This window comes from Chiloscyllium plagiosum, chromosome 19 (assembly GCF_004010195.1).
Source record: "Chiloscyllium plagiosum isolate BGI_BamShark_2017 chromosome 19, ASM401019v2, whole genome shotgun sequence".
NCBI classification, from domain to species: domain Eukaryota; kingdom Metazoa; phylum Chordata; class Chondrichthyes; order Orectolobiformes; family Hemiscylliidae; genus Chiloscyllium; species Chiloscyllium plagiosum.
In genome coordinates this window covers 6,057,161-6,075,252 of record NC_057728.1, presented here as the reverse complement: position 1 = coordinate 6,075,252, position 18,092 = coordinate 6,057,161, and the positions used below count along the sequence as shown (strand labels likewise).

The 18,092-nt window shown below is 44.4% G+C and overlaps 1 protein-coding gene across 1 annotated transcript in view; it reads right to left on the bottom strand.

Annotated features, from left to right (window-relative positions):
• The window catches only part of LOC122559483, a 203,261-nt gene that overhangs the window by 3,461 nt on the left and 181,708 nt on the right, over positions 1-18,092 (bottom strand). Inside the window, exons 22-27 of the mRNA XM_043708985.1 lie at positions 15,325-15,468; positions 14,621-14,656; positions 10,912-10,950; positions 5,294-5,437; positions 5,005-5,040; positions 3,872-3,910 (exon numbers count right to left, since the gene is read on the bottom strand). Of these exons, the coding sequence (XP_043564920.1) occupies positions 3,872-3,910; positions 5,005-5,040; positions 5,294-5,437; positions 10,912-10,950; positions 14,621-14,656; positions 15,325-15,468 (438 nt within the window). The remainder of the gene's footprint in view (positions 1-3,871; positions 3,911-5,004; positions 5,041-5,293; positions 5,438-10,911; positions 10,951-14,620; positions 14,657-15,324; positions 15,469-18,092) is intronic.

Sequence of the window (18,092 nt, the reverse complement as noted above, 5' to 3'; positions counted from 1 at the left end):
GAACTAGAGGGCATAGGTTTAGGGTGAGAGGGGAAAGATATAAAAGAGACCTCAGGGGCAACATTTTCACACAGAGGGTGGCACATGTATGGAATTAGTTGCCAGAGGAAGTGGTGGAGGCTGGTACAATTGCAACATTTAAGAGGCATTTTGATGGGTATATGAATAGGAAGGGTTTTGGAGGGGTATGGGCCGGGTGCTGGCAGATAGGACTAGATTGGGTTGGGATATCTGGTCAGCATGGACGGGTTGGACGAAGGGTCTGTTTCCATGCTGTACATCTCTATGACTGTAAGGCCACACCGACCCTCGAAGAGTAACCCACCCAGACCCATTCCCCTATCATGTATTTACCCCTGACTAATGTGCCTAACACTAGCACAGCCAATCCACCTAACCTGCACACCTTTGGATTGTGGGAGGAAACCCATGCAGACACTGGAAGAATGTGCAATACTCCACTCAGGTGAGGTTGGAATTGAACCTGGATCCCTGGTGCTGTGAGACAGCAGTGCTAACCACTGAGCCATTGTGCTGCCCTGAATTATTGAATGACTACAGTCCATTTGAAGTAGTCACATCCATGGTTCTGAATGGGATAAATCCAGAACAGATCAGGTAGCTAAAAAGTGTACATCTATTATCCAATCTGCGATCTCCTGAACTGGCATATTTCCCACTCTGCCACTACTGTCAAGCAGGTGGAATTAACCTGGTTCAAGGAACAGTGCAGAAGGATAAACCTCAAAATCAAACCTTTGCCTGGTGAAACTACAGCACAGTTGCCTGCCAAATAGTAGACACTGCTTGGAATTGGAGCTACGTCATCCTGCTGATAAATGGTAAGGTAACATTGACACCATACAAGGCCCAGGTGACGACTGTCTCCAACAAAACAGAATCTGACTATCCCATCTTCACATTCAACGGCATTTACATCTCGACCCTTCCGCCACCATCTTGGGCATTAACAGAAACTGAACTCAAACACCTGTGGCTACAGGAGCAGCTCAGAGTCTGGATGTTTAGCCATGAGTAACACACCTCCTGACTCCCCAAAGCCTGCCCACAATCTTCAAGTCACAAGTGTGATGGAATACTCTCCACTTACCCCTGATTGAGTGCAGATCCAACACCACCCAAGAAGCTTCACACCAACTTTCTCTACCACCACGTACAGTAGCTTAGTATTTATGCTTAGTATTTAGCTTTCCAAACTTGCCAACTTTACCATCTAGAAGGACAATGGCAGCACACACATGGAAATGTCACCATCTTCAAGCCACGCACTATCCTGACTTGGAATGATATTGTTATTCCTTCACCATTTTGGAACACTGAAGCGAGTAACTTACCTCCTGCCAGCTCAAAGTGCGCGTAAGGGACAAGTCAGGAGTGTGATTGGATACTGCCGACTTGCCTGGATAGTGCAGCTCAAACAACATTCAAGAAGCTTGACACTATCCAGGACAAAGCCCCCCAGTTGACTGGTACATCATTCATTCCCTCCATCACTGACGCTCAGTAGCAGCAGTGTGTACTAATGACAAGATGCACTGCAGAAATTCTTCAAAGATCCTCCGCACCTTCCAAACCCATGACCACTTCCATCTAGAAGGACAAGGGCAGCAGATACATGGGGACACCACCACCTGCAAGCCACTCGCCATCCTGACTTGGAAATATATTGTTGTTCCATCTCTGTCAGTGTCATAATCTTGGAATTCACTCCTAAACATAATTGTGGGTCTACCTACAGCATATGAACTGCAACAGTTGAAGAAGGCAGTTCACCTTGCCTGGGGGATGGGAAATAAAGGCTGGTGAGACAGCGATGCCCACATCCCATGAATAAATCAGGAAAAGAAGTGTGTGGTCTGTTATAGTGGCCCCTTGCCTAAGAATGACTCAGAGTAATTGTAACATATTTGGATGCCAGCAGGAAGAGCACATGGGAACATCGATAATGATGCACTGTTCAAATCTTTAATATTCACAATTTAGTAAATAATTCACTTCTTACCTCAAGTTAAGGGGTAGCTGGGGGTTAGGTGTTCAGAACTTATGAGGAGTTATAGTCAGATAAGTGGTGAGCATTGATTGGTTGTAGCGGTGAATGAAGTGGATGTAGAGGTGGCATATAAATGGAAGATAATTGTAAAACTGGTTAAATGTTGAATTCTATATGCCCCTCTGAGATAATTCACATTCACAAAGGCAGCTTCCACATAGGACTAGGCATTGTCAGGTTCCAGCTCATCACCATCTCACTCAGACCACCAACCTTTGGTTTTGAGTGAGCAGAAATTTTCTGATTAAGTATTCCCTTTTAATAAGACAACACTATTGTCTTGTGTCTCTCCTGCAAATTCTGTCCTCCAGTCACTGAATCCCCTCACCCCATCCTGAGGCTGAGGCTGACCCTGGCAATCATTGAGTTCTATTTTGACCCTGAATTGAACTTCCAACAAGATATTTTCTCTCTATCCAGACAGCCTATTTCCATCTATCTAACACTGCTCCCTTTCCACTTCAGCTTGTATGCTGTTGAAACACTCTTATCCATGCCAAATAGGGCAGCACGGTGGCTCAGTGGTTAGCAGCATTGCCTCACAGCACCAGGTTCCCAGGTTCGATTCCAACCCTGGGTGACTGTCTGTGTGGAGTTTGCACATTCTCCCCGTGTCTGCGTGGATTTTCTCCCGGTGCTCTGGTTTCCTCCCACATTCCAAAGATGTGCAGGTCAGGTGAATTGGCCATGCTTAAATTGTCAATTAGGTGCGTTAGTCAGAAGGAAAAGGGGTTTGGGTGGGTTACTCTTCGGAGGGTCAGTGTGGACCTGTTGGGCCGAAGGGCCTGTTTCCACGCTGTAGGGAATCTAATCTACTTCCACATTGATCATCCCAATGATCTCCTGGCTGAGGGGTGCCCTTATCAAGGTTTATAAAATCATGAGGGGCATGGATAGGGTCAAAAGTCAAAGTCTTCTTCAGAGGGTAGGGGAGTCCAAATCTAAAGAGGGTGAGACGGGAAAGATTTAAAAGGGACTCAAGGGGCAACCTTTTCACGCAGAGGATAGTGCTTGTATGGAATGAGATGCCAGACGAAGTGGTGGAGGCTGATACAATTACAGCATTTAAAAGGCATCTGGATGGGTGTATGAATAGGAAGGGTTTAGAGGGATATGGGCTAAGTGCTGGCAAATGGGATTAGATTGACCAGTTGGACCGAAGGCTCCATTTGCTGTGCTTTACATGTATGACTCTATAACAACTTCCCTGAAAACTGACAGTCAACACTTTGAATTTTCTAATATCACAGAACTGAAACTCTTCTGTAGCCAGTAATAATGTGGTGCTGCCAGAGGTCAGGACCTTCAGACAACCACGAGACTCTCTTAACGTTAGTGCAATCAATACAGCCGTAGTCTATAGGTTCCCGTCTCCTTCTGTACTCCTGGCAACTCCAAAATTTCAATCCGACTGCTAATCCGAAAGTCTGCTTAGTATAATGGCACCAGATTGGCAGCTCAGTTCAGTTGTATTCAGGCTGCAGCTGGTGGACTGTTTTCAGTCCTTTGGTGGTATCACAGCAGGAGCCACCTTCAGTCTGGCAGCACAGAGAGGGTGCTCTCTGCTTATACAGATGGGCAATAAGAGGACGTGGCTACAGCTGTTCTATTTCATAAAGGAATCTGACTGAGAATATTCGGGATACTTGACATGTTAAAGAATGGGACCGACCCCAACAGGACAATGGTGGTGGTGGTGGCGGCGGGGGGGGGGGGGGGGGTGTCCTAAGGCTTTTGACATTGCTTTGTAAAATGGTACCAGTCTGACATGTGAAACAGCATCCATTGTAAGTCACGTACCTGTTGACTGACGGAAGAAACCCTGATGAGGATCTGCTCCTGAAACACCAATGAAAGCCATGTCAGAAATATGTTCTGTGGGGGGTTGGACTAAAGATAAACACTGCACTCTGAAGGAGTGATCATGTTTAGCACCTACACCTCCAGCTGTATACTACATCAGTTCTGGTCAAGCATGTACTATGAGCGTTTAAATCAATGTCACTACCAATGCCACCCCCACACCTAATCCCCTCCAAAAACCAACTTTTTGACCAACAATTCCCATCCTAGTTATTCCTGAGATGGTATGTCATCTAACTTTGGTAATGTTGTTGGTGAACTACCATGGGTTATTTAACTATGTTAAAGGAAGCTATATAAATGCATCTAATACATTTAAAACTGAATGGTTAGATTATCTACAGTGTAGAAACAGGCCCTTTGGCCCAACAAGTCCACACCGACCCTCTGAAGAGTAACCCACTCAGACCCATTTCCCTTGGACTAATGAACCCAGAGGAAACCCACGCAGACACGGGGAGAATGTGCAAACTCTATACAGTCTCCCGAGGCTGGAATCGAACCTGGGACCCTGGTGCTGTGAGGCAGCAGTGCTAACCACAGGGCCACTGCGCCACCCTTGAGATGAAGTAAAAGAGGAACATTGAAAGGACACTTAGCTATTGCCCAGCCACAATTTGTGGGTACGAGTTTTCCTAATTGAATGCTGGGCAAGACTGTTGCCTTGGGAGCAGGAGTAAACTATTTAGCAACTTGAGCTTACTCTTAAGATTGAATTAGGTCATGGGGGTTCTGTGACTCAATTCCATTTACTTATTTTAGCTTCCTGCTCCTTGATGCCTTCATCCACCATCACAGTTCTGAGGTTTCCAATTGTTCAGAAAACTACAGATGTTTGCAGGAAGAATTCTAAACTTGTCATGTTCAAAATTGTGATCAGGTACAAAATGGAATAGAGCTATTTATGTGGCCCAGGACCAGGGGACTACACTGTGACAATAACCATTGTAAGATTGAACAGAAAACTGTCCCGCTTGAAATTTATAATAAGCTATGAGAGAAATGGTGACAATAGGACGTGAGCCATAGGCAAGACAATTCACAGGTGGAGTTGTGTGAAATGCACTCACCTTATTGACTCAACCAAACTGGACGTATCGCTGAACCTGAAAGATAACACAAAACCTCAAATAAAGTCAACGTAAGAAAAATCAGCCAAAAATAATTTTTATAGACCTGACTCATGAAAAGTGGACATGAAGAAAGATGCAGAGGATAGAGAATAGGAGCAAAGGGTCATGTCCTGAGACAATGACAGAAAGATATTTTGCGTCTTAGGTCCTGAGTCTCTCTTCTGCCTCCACCCCACCAAAATCACATGAGAATATCTGGGGTTAACAAACTGCGAAGTTCACCTACCTGCTGACAGATTGCAGCGTACCAGTCTGGAGTGATTCATTCCATACTGGGTCAGTCTGAACCAATCGACTCTGTACCATCCTGTTCTGTACTGTACCGGTTTGTACCGGGTTGGCCAGGGTTAAGCCAGTGGAATACCTGGAGCTGAGGGGACAGAAATGAACATTTGAAAGTTCAGTGTGAGGTGACAGCAGGTACCACTGACAGCGATGTCATATGGACTTTGTCAGCCAAGGTGAGGTGCACAAGACATCACTTCAAATGGTAGCATTGCAGTGGCTTCGTGTTTAATATTCTTCACGCACTTCTGTTTGATTTTCTTTTTAAATGAAGGAACAGTGGGAACACCTTTCATTTGACAAGCCATTTGTTAAAAGTCATGTCTTGTGATTACTACAGACCAGAACAATGACTGTCTGGCTGCTGTTCCTGCTTTGGAGGTTGTTTGGATTATTGAATCGATGCCCAACTGGGAAGGGAAAGAGCTCCCCAGCCCAGCTCTACAGATAACAGTGTAGCACCTGGATCCCTGGTGCAGTCTGAACACTGACTGTCCTGCTGAAGAATTCTCCACACTGTTTGCTGAGCAAGCTGTCTTTCTGTTCATAAATATGAGACCTTATCCTTTATATTTGTCTCTAAGAACTAAGACCTGTTGGCCAAAGGTTTTATTTTTCTGAAGTTAATCTCTGAAGAGAGAAATATGTTTTGTCCTTCACCGCGTGCACGTGTGTGTGTATTTGAATTACTTGGAAGAGTAAACATTTATATTTCCATGCTGCAAATTAACCAGTTTTGTATCACCATTGAATAAGTTTTGCCCATAATAAATGAATAATTTTGTGTTTAATTGATGGTACTTTTTACTTTAAGTGTAATATATAGAAGGCACATAATTGGCTATATACAATTCATTTTATCCTTTTCTACGTTGTGACCCTTGTTATAGTGGGACGAGAGAAGGACAGTAACTCTTCCAACGTAGTCATTATCAATCCATGAAATTGTTTTTTTTGTCGGGCCTGCTGTGCTTTTGGCACCATCCTGGCTGTTTCGTTCCCAACACAATCCTTTCTCACACACAATTCAATTCCTTATGGCATTTCTCAAAAAGCTTGCTACACTGTTCCAAGATGGTGGAGGTATTCCTGGATTTGGAATTGGTGATAGGCGATATAAAGGGCTCAGCAGACATTATTCCCACAAAGAATTATTCCATCGCAGAGGGCAGATAGTGTTGCCTGCGAGCCGCTGCTGTCCACTTGTCAGCCTTCATTAATTTCTCTCTACGATTAGTGGCCACGTCCTTATCTGGCTCAGTGGTTAGCACTGCTGCCTCACAGTGCTGGGGACCCAGGTTCGATTCCAGCCTTGGCCGACTGTCAATGTGGAGCTTGTCTGAGTTGGTTTCCTCCAGTTCCCTCCCACAATCTCAAAGATGTGCAGCTTAGGTGGATTGGCCATGCTAAGTTGCCCACAGACTCCAGGGATATGCAGCCTAGGTACATTAATCATGGGAAATGCAGGGTTACAGGAATGATGGGGGGGGGAGGGAGGGAAGGTGGAATGCTCTTGGGAAGGTTGGTGTGGACTTGATAAGCCAAATAGCCTGCTTCCACACTGTAGGGATTCTATGATTAAGCTTTGGCATTGCAGCCAAATCTACCTCTGACCAAACATCTAGTCTCCTGTCTTTATGTCCACCTCTTTTAGCTTGGCGTAAATAATTCTGTCCAATTACTCCCCTGTGAAGAGTCTTGGGATATTTTACCAGGTTAAAGGTGCTACTTAAATGTAGTTCTCAATATAAAGAATGGAATGCCCGTCATTAGGACAGAGGGAAAATGTGGAGCCTTCTGGCTAAGGAGAGCTTTCACTGGATCTAATCAAAATGAAAAGGAGTCGAGAGTTAGGTGTTTTGGAGGAGAATATCTTAGTGTCTAGGGCTCTTGTGGGACACTCCTACCAGAAAAGCCAGGTTCAAGTACCAATCTTTCCCACACATGGCTGAACAGCTTGATTAAAAATATTTAAAGTGTAGTTAAGTAAATGCATGAAGATTTCAGTTCATTACTTGTATGGTTACTGCAGCCAGAGGATATCATTTCATACAACAGACCTGCCACAAGATGCATTGGCAATACTCAGATCCTCAGAGTTCACAGAAACGAGTGACCATATTTACAATCTTTAAAGACTGAGACAATTACCTGATCTCTAGTGGCCAATCGCATAATAGGTGACAGCACAGGCCAACTCAGAACAGCTTACAAAAACACTCCTTTACTTCTGGGTCTTTATTTTGTTGTTAACTCATTAACTCAGGTGGGAAAAAAAAGGAAGTCTGAGTTGTAACACATCTACAATTCCAGCAGGGGGAGATCATGGGCACATTCCATTTGTAATGGGCAAATTCTCCCAAAGCAACAACAAGGAAGATTGAGGAACTCTCTCCTGCTCTTTGGGACCTGGCGAATTCATCACCCATGCAAAGGTGTGGGCTGTTCACTTGGGAAGTTCAAACTCCCAATGGTAGAAATGCACAATCTGGACCACAATGGGAAATGACACAGAAAACAGAGACATGGGCTTGGTGTTGTAGACTTACCTGGACAATTAACTGAGTCGTCTTGCAGCGTTAATCTCGGGCCTCGACAGTGAGGAACAGTGGAAGCTGATAGGAGAAGCCAAAATCCCACCACACCTACCCCCCTGAGCCAACACTCTTCTTTCATTTTCTCCTGACAATACTCACCCTCCTCCCTCATCGTCTTCCCCGCAACAACACTTATCTTCTCCCTCTCTGCCTCTCACAACACTCATCCTCTCCCCTCCCCCCAGAAGATTCCCCCTCTCCTGACAACACACACCTCTTCTCCCTCCCCAACTACCCTTTTAAAAGGCATCTCAGATCTCAGTCTTGGATCTCAATTTAACCATTAATAGTGTTCATTTCAGTGAGATCCACTTCATTTCTTTTTCCAAATATGAACTTTTGCAGCCTTAAGATAGAGATTCCACATTCATTTACAAGCAATTAATTAGTGATTTACAGTTTTCTGGCATCCCAGTTGGCTGTATATTCCTTTATTAACAGGTTTAAAGCTGTTCTGTCACCATTGCTTCCCATTTCTTTCTTGCAGCTCTCTTCAATCCCCATTTTGCAGTTCCCTGCTCCCTATCAACATGTTGCACCAGTTGATGACGCACACCAGACCCAGCTGACAGAGCTCCTGTCCTTGGCAAATGGCGACCATTGATTCAGGAGTCTCTGGCAGCCTGCTGTAGAAGTTACTGTTTCAATGTGAGGAACAAGAGGATGGCCAGAGTGAGGATAGGGCTGATCAGGGATAGTGGAGGGAACTTGTGCCTGGAGTCAGAGGGACCTTGTTGTTTGTGAGGACAGCGTGAAACAGGCTGATATGCTGATGTTAAGGAGGATGTGTTGGAAATTTTGAAAAACACGAGGATAGTTAAGACTCCTGGGCCAGATGAGATATACCCAAGGTTACTACAGGGAGTGAAAGAGGAGATTTCTGCACCTTTGGCGATGATCTTTGCCTAGAGCTTGATGACCAGTGGTGCTCCACAGGGATCTGTTCTGGGACCTCTTGTCTTTATGATTTTTACAAACAGCTTGGATGAGGAAGTGGAAGGATGGGTTCGTAAGTTTGTTGACGACACGAAGAATGGTGGAGTTGTGGATAGTGTGGAGGGCTGTTGTAGGTTGCAATGAGACAGGATGCAGAGCTGGGCTGAGAAGTGGCAGATGGAGTTCAGCCTGGAAAAGTGTGAAGTGATTCATTTTGGAAGGTCAAATTCGAATGCAGATTACAGGATTAAAGCAGGATTCTTGGCAGTGTGGAGGAACAGAGGGATCTTGGGGTCCACATCCATAGATCCCTCAAAGTTACCACTCAGTTGATAGGGTTAGTGTACATGTGTTGGTTTTCATTAGCAGGGAGATTGAGTTCAAGAGCCACGAGATTATGCTGCAGCTCTATAGAGCCCTGGTTAGACCACACTTGGGATATTGTGTTCAGTCCTGGGCATCTCATGACAGGAAGGGTGTGGAAGGAGAGGGTGCAGAGGAGATTTACCAAGATGCTCCCTGGACTGGAGGGCATGTCTTATGAAGAAAGGTTGAGGGAGCTAGGACTTTTCTCATTGGCGGGAAGAAGGATGAGCGGTGAGTTGATAGAGGTGTACAAGATGATGAGAGGCTTAGATAGAGTGGATAGCCAAAGACTTTTTCCCAGGGCGGAAATGGCTATCATGAGGGAGCATAATTTTAAGGGGATTGGAGGAAGGTTTAGGGATGATGTCAGAGGTCAGTTCTTTACACAGCGAATGGTGGGTGTGTGGAATGCACTGCCAGCAGTGGTAGTAGAGTCAGATACATTAGGGACATTTAAGCAACTCTTGGATAGGCACATGGAAGATAGTACAATGAAGGGTGTTTGGGTTAGTTTGATCTTAGAGTAGGATAAAAGGTCGGCACAACATCGAGGGCCGAAGGGCCTGTACTTTACTGTTCTATGTTCTAACTCAGATGGCTGAGGTTCAGCGAGCACTGGGGCCGTCAGACTGACAACAAAAATTAACAGCAGCTGGAAACTATTTAAAACTGTTGGAATTAAACCTTCAGGCAACCTTTAATCTTGAGATGTCAAAATAGACAGCAGCAGCACTCAAAGCTGATGAGGGAATAATGGAAAGCAGTGCTTTAAACCCAAATGGCTCTGCTTTAAGTTGCCCTGACACTGTGGAGCATGAGAAAGAATTTGATCTCTTCATTGTGAAATTAATCTTCAAAATCAGTCAGTGGGAATTAAATATATTTTTTAAAGTCGCTGGTCTCCACGGTGATTGTAACACAACATAGAGGGTGTAGAGATGAGCATGGAAGCTAAACCCTGGGGTAAAATGGACATACAAACAGCTCACCAGATGTTGCTCTGCTGTGGGAAGGGTATTATTTAAATTGGAGAGAGTTCAGAAATGATTTACTGGGAATGGAGGGTTTGAGTTATAAGGAGGGGCTGGATAGGCTGGGACTTTTTCATTGGAGCCTAGGAGGTTGAGGGGTTGACTTTATAGTGGTTTATAAAATCATCTGGGGCATAGATAAGGTTAATAGCAAAGGTCTTTTCCGAAAGTTAGGAGAATTCCAAACTATTAGGCATATTCAGAAGAGAAAGGGATCCGAGGGGCAACGTTTTCACACAAAGTGTGGTTTCTATGTGGAACGAACTGCCAGAGGAAATAGTAGATGTGGGTACAGTTACAATATGTAAAAGATATTTGGACAGGTACATGAATAGGAAGGGCTTAGAGGGATATGGGCCAAATGCTAGCAAGTAGGATGAGTTTAGTTTGGGAAACTTTGTCAACATGGACGAGTTAGACCGAAAGGTCTGTTTCCATGCTGAATAATTCCACAAGAACTGTTTCCACACTGTAAGTAATCTAATCTAATCTAATCTAATCTAATCTAATCTAATTAACGTGTAGTACACTAACATTGAGATCTTTACTACAAGACAACAGGATTGAAGCTGGTCTGAGAAATACTGCAATATAAATGAGAAATCTAACAAGTGTTACTAATCACATACCTCATGGTTGACTGAAGGAAATTGGTTGAAGATCTGCTTCTGAAACATGAATAAAAAACCATGTTAGGAAGTGCCCACCTTCGTTTGGACAACACATCAGTTCCTGTTGGGTGATTAATGAAAGCATTTCAACCAACACGCCCACTATCACTTCAAAACCTAATCAAAACCTGGTCAAGCAGTCTCCTGATTCAATTCTCCCAATCCTTGTCTCCCTCTCAGCCTCCTAGTCCTGAGCTCTATTGCCCTCAGGAACAACAGTAGGCCATTTTAATCCATCAAGTGTATCTCTGCCATTCAAGTTCATAGTGAATCAGTACACTGACCCCATTTAGCTAGCTTAGTTCCATGTCCCTTGATACATTTCCTTGACAAACGTCTGGTAGCCTCAGTCTTCCAAGCAACCATAGCCTATTGGAAGAATTCCTGATTTCTCTGTCATATCTATGATAGTGGTATCATTTAGATTAGATTAGATTCCCTATAGTGTGGAAACAGGCCCTTCGGCCCAACCAGTCCACACCGACCCTCCGAAGAGTGACCCACCCAGACCCATTTCCCTCTGACGAATGCACATAACACTATGGGCAATTTAGCATGGCCAATTCACCTGACCTGCACATTTTTGGACTGTGAGAGGAAACCGGAGGAAACCCATGCAGACACAAGGAGAACGTGCAAACTCCACACAGACAGTCACCCAAGGCTGGAATTGAACCTGGGATCCTGGTGCTGTGAGGCTGCAGTGCTAACCATTGAGCCACTGTGCTTAATAAAATAAAATAAGATAGCTTGCAACCCGTATCGTGACAGAGTCATTGCATCATTTATTGGAAAATGTTGGCATAGAAACTTATAATAGTAAATATTGATGGTAATATTAGGCCCCAAATTGAAACAGCAGGGAGTTATAGAATCAAACAACACGAAAACAAATCCTTCAGTCTAACTCGTCCACGCTGACCAGAAATCCCAGTCTAACCTAGTCTCATTTGTCAGTATTTGGCCCATATCCCTCTAAACCCATCATGTACCCATCCAGATGCCTTTTAAATGTTGTAATTGTACCAGTCTCTATCACTTCCTCTGGTATCTCATTCCATACACGCACCACCCTCTGTGTGAACAAGTTGACCCTTAGGTCCCTTTTAAATCTTTCCTCTCACACCTTAAACCTATGCCCTCTACTTCCGGACCCATCTACCCTGGGAAAAATCATTGACTATTCACCCTATCCAGCCCCAGACTATTCAGCCCCCTACTGCAAAAATTAGAATTAGAGAGTAAACACAGGGATTTCTGTAACCTCAGCAGCATTCTTTTTGTCTTCCACTCTTGTTTCCAAAGCACTAAACTGTTCACCTCAAGCTCTATTCCAAGCATGTAGCAACAAGTTTCAGACATTCCAGCACTACACTCAGAAATTAAGCTAAAACCACACTCCACACACAGCCCACCCCCTCTGCGTGAAAGAGCTGCCCCTCAGGTTCCTTTTAAAGTATTCCCCTCCCACCTTAAACTATGTCCTCCATTATTGGACTCCCCCACACCCAGGAAAAGACCTTGACTATTCACCCTATCCATGCTCCTCATGATTTTATAAACGTCTATAAGATAACCCCTCAGCCTCTGATGCTCCAGTGGCAACTTATTCAGTCACTCCTTATATCTTAAACCCTCCAGTTTTGGCAATGTCCTTGTAAATCTTTTCTGCACTACCTAAAGTTTAACAACATTCTTCCTTATAGAAGGGTGGCCAGAATTGAATACAGTATTCCAAAGCCAATGTCCCTCACAGCCACAACATGACCTCCCAACTCCTATACTCAGTACACTGACCAATAAAGGCAAGAGGACCAAACCCCTTCACCACCACCCTGACCACCTGCGACTCCACTTTCAAGGAACTATGAAACTGTACCCCTAGGTCTCTTTGCTTAGCAATACTCCCCAGGACCCTACCATTAACTGTGTAAGTCTTGCCCTGGTTTGCCTTACCAAAATGCAACACCTCACATTTATCTAAATTAAATTCCATCTGCCACTCTTTCGCCCACTGGTCCATTTCATCGAGGTCCCTTTATACACTGAGGTAACCTTCTTCACAGTCCACTGCACCACCAATTTTGGTGTCATCTGCAAACCTACTAACCATTCCTCCTATATTCACATCCAAATCATTTAAATAGAATGACAAAAGCAGTGGACCCAGCACAGATCCTGTTATAGGCCACTATTCAGATAAACAACTCTCCACCACCACCCCGTCTCCCATCTTTAAGCCAATTTTGCATCTAATTGGTTAGCTCTCCCTGGAGCCCAACTGATCTAACCTCACTGACCAGTCTATGTGGTCAGTGTTGAATGTTTGGCTAAAATCCATATAGACATCTACCGCTCTGCCTTTATCAATCTCCTTTGTCATTCTTCAAAAAATCTGTCAAGTTAGTGAGACACGATTTCTCAAACACCAAGCCATGCTGACTATCCCTAATCAGTCCTTGCTTTTCCAAATGCATGTAAAGCCTGTCCCTCAGAATCTCCTCAACAACTCACCCACCATTGACACAAGGCTCAATGGTCTATAGTTCCCTGGCTATCTCTTAACACCTTTATTAAATACTGGTACCACGTAAGCCAACCTCCAGTCTTCTAGAACCTCACCTATGGTGGTCGATGATACAAATATCTCAGTTAGGGGCCCAGCAATCACTTCCCTAACTTCCCACAGAGTTCAGGGAAACACCTGATCAGGTCCCAGGGATGGTCTATCTTTATGAGTTTTAGACCTCTAGCACCCGCTCTTCTGTAATATGAACTCTTTTCAAGACATCAATATTTACTTCCCAAGTTCCATGGCTTCTATGTCCTTCTCCACTGTAAATACTGACATGAAATATTTGTTTAGTATCTCACCCATCTCCTACGGTTTTGCATTGACTATTCTCTCCCTAGTTATCCTTCTGCCCTTAATGTATTTATTGAATCCCTTTGGATTCTCCTTAATCCTATTTGCCAAAGCTATCTCATGTCCCCTTTTTGCCCTCCTGATTTCCCTCTTAAGTATATTCCTACTGCCCTTATACTCCTCTGGGATTCACTTGATCCCCGGTGTCAATACCAGACATCTGCCTCTTTTTCTTGACCAGAGTCTTGATTTCTCTTGTCATCTCCTGATTTCCCTCTTAAGTATATTCCTATTGCCCTTATACTCCTCTGGGATTCACTTGATCCCCAGTGTCAATACCAGACATCTGCCTCTTTTTCTTGACCAGTCATGATTTCTCTTGTCATCCAGCATTCCCTACACCTACTAACCTTGCCCTTCACACTAACAGGAACATACTGTCTCTGAACTCTCATTACCTCATTTTTAAAGGCCTCCCACTTCCCAACTATGAATAGCGACCCTAATCAATTTTTGAAAGTTCTTGCCTAACACCATTAAAATTGGCCTTACTCCATTTTACAATTTTAATTTTTAGATCAATTCTATCCTTTTCCATGACTATTTTAAAACAATTATGATCACTTGCCCCAAAGTGTTCCCCCACTGACACCTCAGTCACTTGCTCTGCCTTATTTCCCAAGAATAGGGCAAGTTTTGCACCTTCTCAAGTAGGTACATCGACATACTGAATTAGAAAAATTCCTTGTGTGCACTTAACAAATTCCACTGTCAAGAATTTGTTTTATGACATGGGATTACCTTATTGACTCAACCAAACTTGATGCATCACTGAACCTGAAAGGCAACACAGAAGAAAATACTTTCAAAATAAATGTGTAATCAAAATTTCTTTACAATCTCAGAGTGTCCACAGAAGGAAAGAAACCCAGTACATTTATGAATAGTATCAACTGTGCACTCATTTCTAGGTCTTAATTGTGTTTTTCAGTGTCTTTTCCCCTCTGGACAGATCCAAGGGTTAGGTTGGGAAGACAGACTGGAGTAAAGATGGATCAGGTAGAGATGGCAGTGAAGGATTGTGTCTGAAGAGAGGGGAAGAAGAGACAGATAGAGATAGAGAGAAAAGACAGAGAGAAAGAGAGAGAGAGAGAGAGAAAGGAGAGGAAAAGAGAGAGGGGGAGAAAAGGAGGAGAAAGGAAGGAGAGTGAGAGAGTAAAAAGGAGAGAAAAAGTGTGAGACAAAAAGATGAGAGAGACAGAGAAAGGAAAGAGGGATAAAAGAAGAGAGAGGGAAAGAAGAGAGGGATGGATAAAAGGAGAGAGAGAAAAAAGGAGAGGGGTGGTAAGAGAGAGAGAGAGAGACAGAGAGAGAGACAGATAGAGATGGATGACTAACATTTTCACTCCTAACGCCCTCAGATTCTCTGCCACCTCCATTCACCAAACCACATTCGAGCATCCTGGGTTAACAGCTGATAGTTTGAAACAAGTTGATTGACCTACCTGCTGGCAGATTTCATCGTACCAGTCTGGAACGATTCATTCCATACTGGGTCAGTCTGAACCAATCGATTCTGTACCATCCTGTTCTGTACCGTGCTGGTTTGTCCTGTGTGGATCTGGGCGAAGCTAGTAGCACTCTTGGAGCTAAGGGTGGAAAAAATACACAGCTTGGACTGTGTCAGCCACTGGGGGGCAGTCAAGGCATCATTTATGAAATCCACAAAAGCTCCTAATTCACCAATCCTGGATAATTGGGAAGATTTCAGATTCCTGGCCTGTTCAAGGATATTATGGCTGTGCCTGTCTTTGTCTCTGTTGGTGGCTGGCACGAAGGGGACAGCAAAGATCATTCCTATAAAGATTGTTCCAATACATGAGGCATCTATTTACTTTCTTCAGTCCAATCCTGATCTCTTGCACAAGCCCTACTTGCTTTCATAAGTTCATAGAGTCATACAGCACGGAAACAGACCCTTCAGTCCAACCAGTCTCCGTCGAAAATAATTCCAAACTCGACTTGTCCCACCTGACTTCTCCTGGCCCACATTTCCATATGTGAACCTCCCTGTGTAAAACTTTTGCCCCCACGTCTTTTTTAAAATCTCTCTCCTTTCACCTCAAAAGTATGCCCCCTTGAAATCCCCATTCTGGATTAGTGGTGCTGGTAAAGCACAGCAGTTCAGGCAGCAACCGAGGAGCAGTAAAATTGACGTTTGGGGCAAAAGCCCTTCATTAGGAATACAAGCAGAGTGTCTGCACTCTGCCTGTATTCCTGATGAAGGGCTTTTGCCCGAAACGTCGATTTTACTGCTCCTCGGATGCTGCCTGAACTGCTGTGCTTTTCCAGCACCACTAATCCAGAATCTGGTTTCCAGCATCTGCAGTCATTGTTTTCACCCCTTGAAATCCCTACCCTAGGGAGAAGATACCTTGTCTATACCCCTTATGATTTTATAAATCTCTATAATGTCACCTCTCTGCCTCCTACGTTCCAGTGAAAAATGTCCCAGCCTATCCAGCCCCTCCTTACAACTCAAACCCTCCATTCCCGGCAAGTTCCTGATAAATGTCTTCTGAACCCTCTCCAGTTTTATGGTATTCTTCCTATAGCTGTGTGACCAGAACTGGACACAGTACTCCAGAAGAGGCCTCATCAATGTCCTGTACAACCTCAACATGACTCCTCCATCATTGATGGCCATTTCTTTATGGCTCTATGCCTTAGATTTGCACTTCACTCTTAAACCTCTCCTCAGGAAAACCTACATCCCTGACCGACTGTTGGTCTCTATCTTAATGTTGGTTTCTTCAGCTCTGAGTGTATTGTTTTGTTTGATTACACCAGAGGAGAATCACCTTGGAATGCTCTGGTAGGTTAGAGGCCCTGTATAAGTGCAACCTGTACTTATAAGAACAGATCATCAGCCATTACAGGCAGAGTACATATAAGGTCCCTTTGGTAAATAGTGATTGACCACACTTCCATTGGGTCTCCCAATTAAAATACAAACTCAAAGGAGAATGAGTCATTATCTAAATGGAGACAAATTCTCTCGACCTGCCAACCCTGCATTCTAGAGTTTTGAAAGTGAGAGGGTTTAGAAAAGATTTACAAGGATTAGCACTGCTGCCTCACAGCACCAAGGACCTGGGTGAGTGTCTGTGTGGAGTTTGCACATTCTCTCCATGTCTGTGTGGGTTTCTTCAGGAAGCTCTGGTTTCCTCCCACCTCCAAAGTTTTGCAGGTCAGGTGGATTAGCGATGCTAAATTGCCTGTAGTGTTCAGAAATGTTCAGGCTACAGGGAATAGGGTAGGCATGGGTGGGATGCAATTCGGAGGGTTGGTGTGGACCCAATCAGCTGAATGGTCTGCTTCCACATTGTAGGGATTCTATGATTCTATGATGGATGTTGCTAGGACTGGAGGGTTTGAGTTTATAAGGAGAGGCTGGATAAGCTGGGGTTTTATTCCCTGGAGTGTCGGAGGCTGAGGGGTGACCTGATAGAGATTTATAAAATCATGAACTGCATGGATAGGGTGAATAGTCATGGTCTTTTCCCAGAATAGGGGAATCCAAAACCAGAGGGCATAGGTTAAAGGTGAGAGAGGAAAGATTTAAAAGGGACCTGAGGGGCAACATTTTCACGGACAGGGTGGTGCGTGTATGGAATGAGCTGCCAGAGGAAGTGGTGGAGGCTGGTACAAGTACAGCATTTAAAAGGCATCTGGATGGTTACATGAATAGGAAGGGTTCAGAGGGATAAGGGCCAAGTTCTGGCAATTGGGTCTCGATCGGGTTGGGATGTGTGGTTGGCGCAGATGAGTTGGACCGAAGAATCTGTTTCCATGTTGTACGTCTCTACGGTTGCTCGAGAGACAATGGCTGTACTTAGAGTCATAGAGGTGTACAGCACGGAAACAAATCCTTCAGTCCAACCTGTCCATGCCGACCAGATATCCCAACCCAATCTAGTCCCCCCTGCCCACACGCGGCCCATATCCCTCCAAACCCTTCCTATTCATATACCCTCCCTCTAGTTCTGGACTCCCCCACCCCAGGGAAAAGACTTTGTCTATTTATCCTATCCATGCCCCTCATAATTTTATAAACCTCGATAAGGCCACCCCTCAGCCTCCGATGCTCCAGGGAAAACAGCCCCAGCCTGTTCAGCCTCTCCCTATAGCTCAAATCCTCCAACATCCTTGTAAATCTTTTCTGAACCCTTTCAAGTTTCACTACATCTTTCCGATAGGAAGGAGACCACAA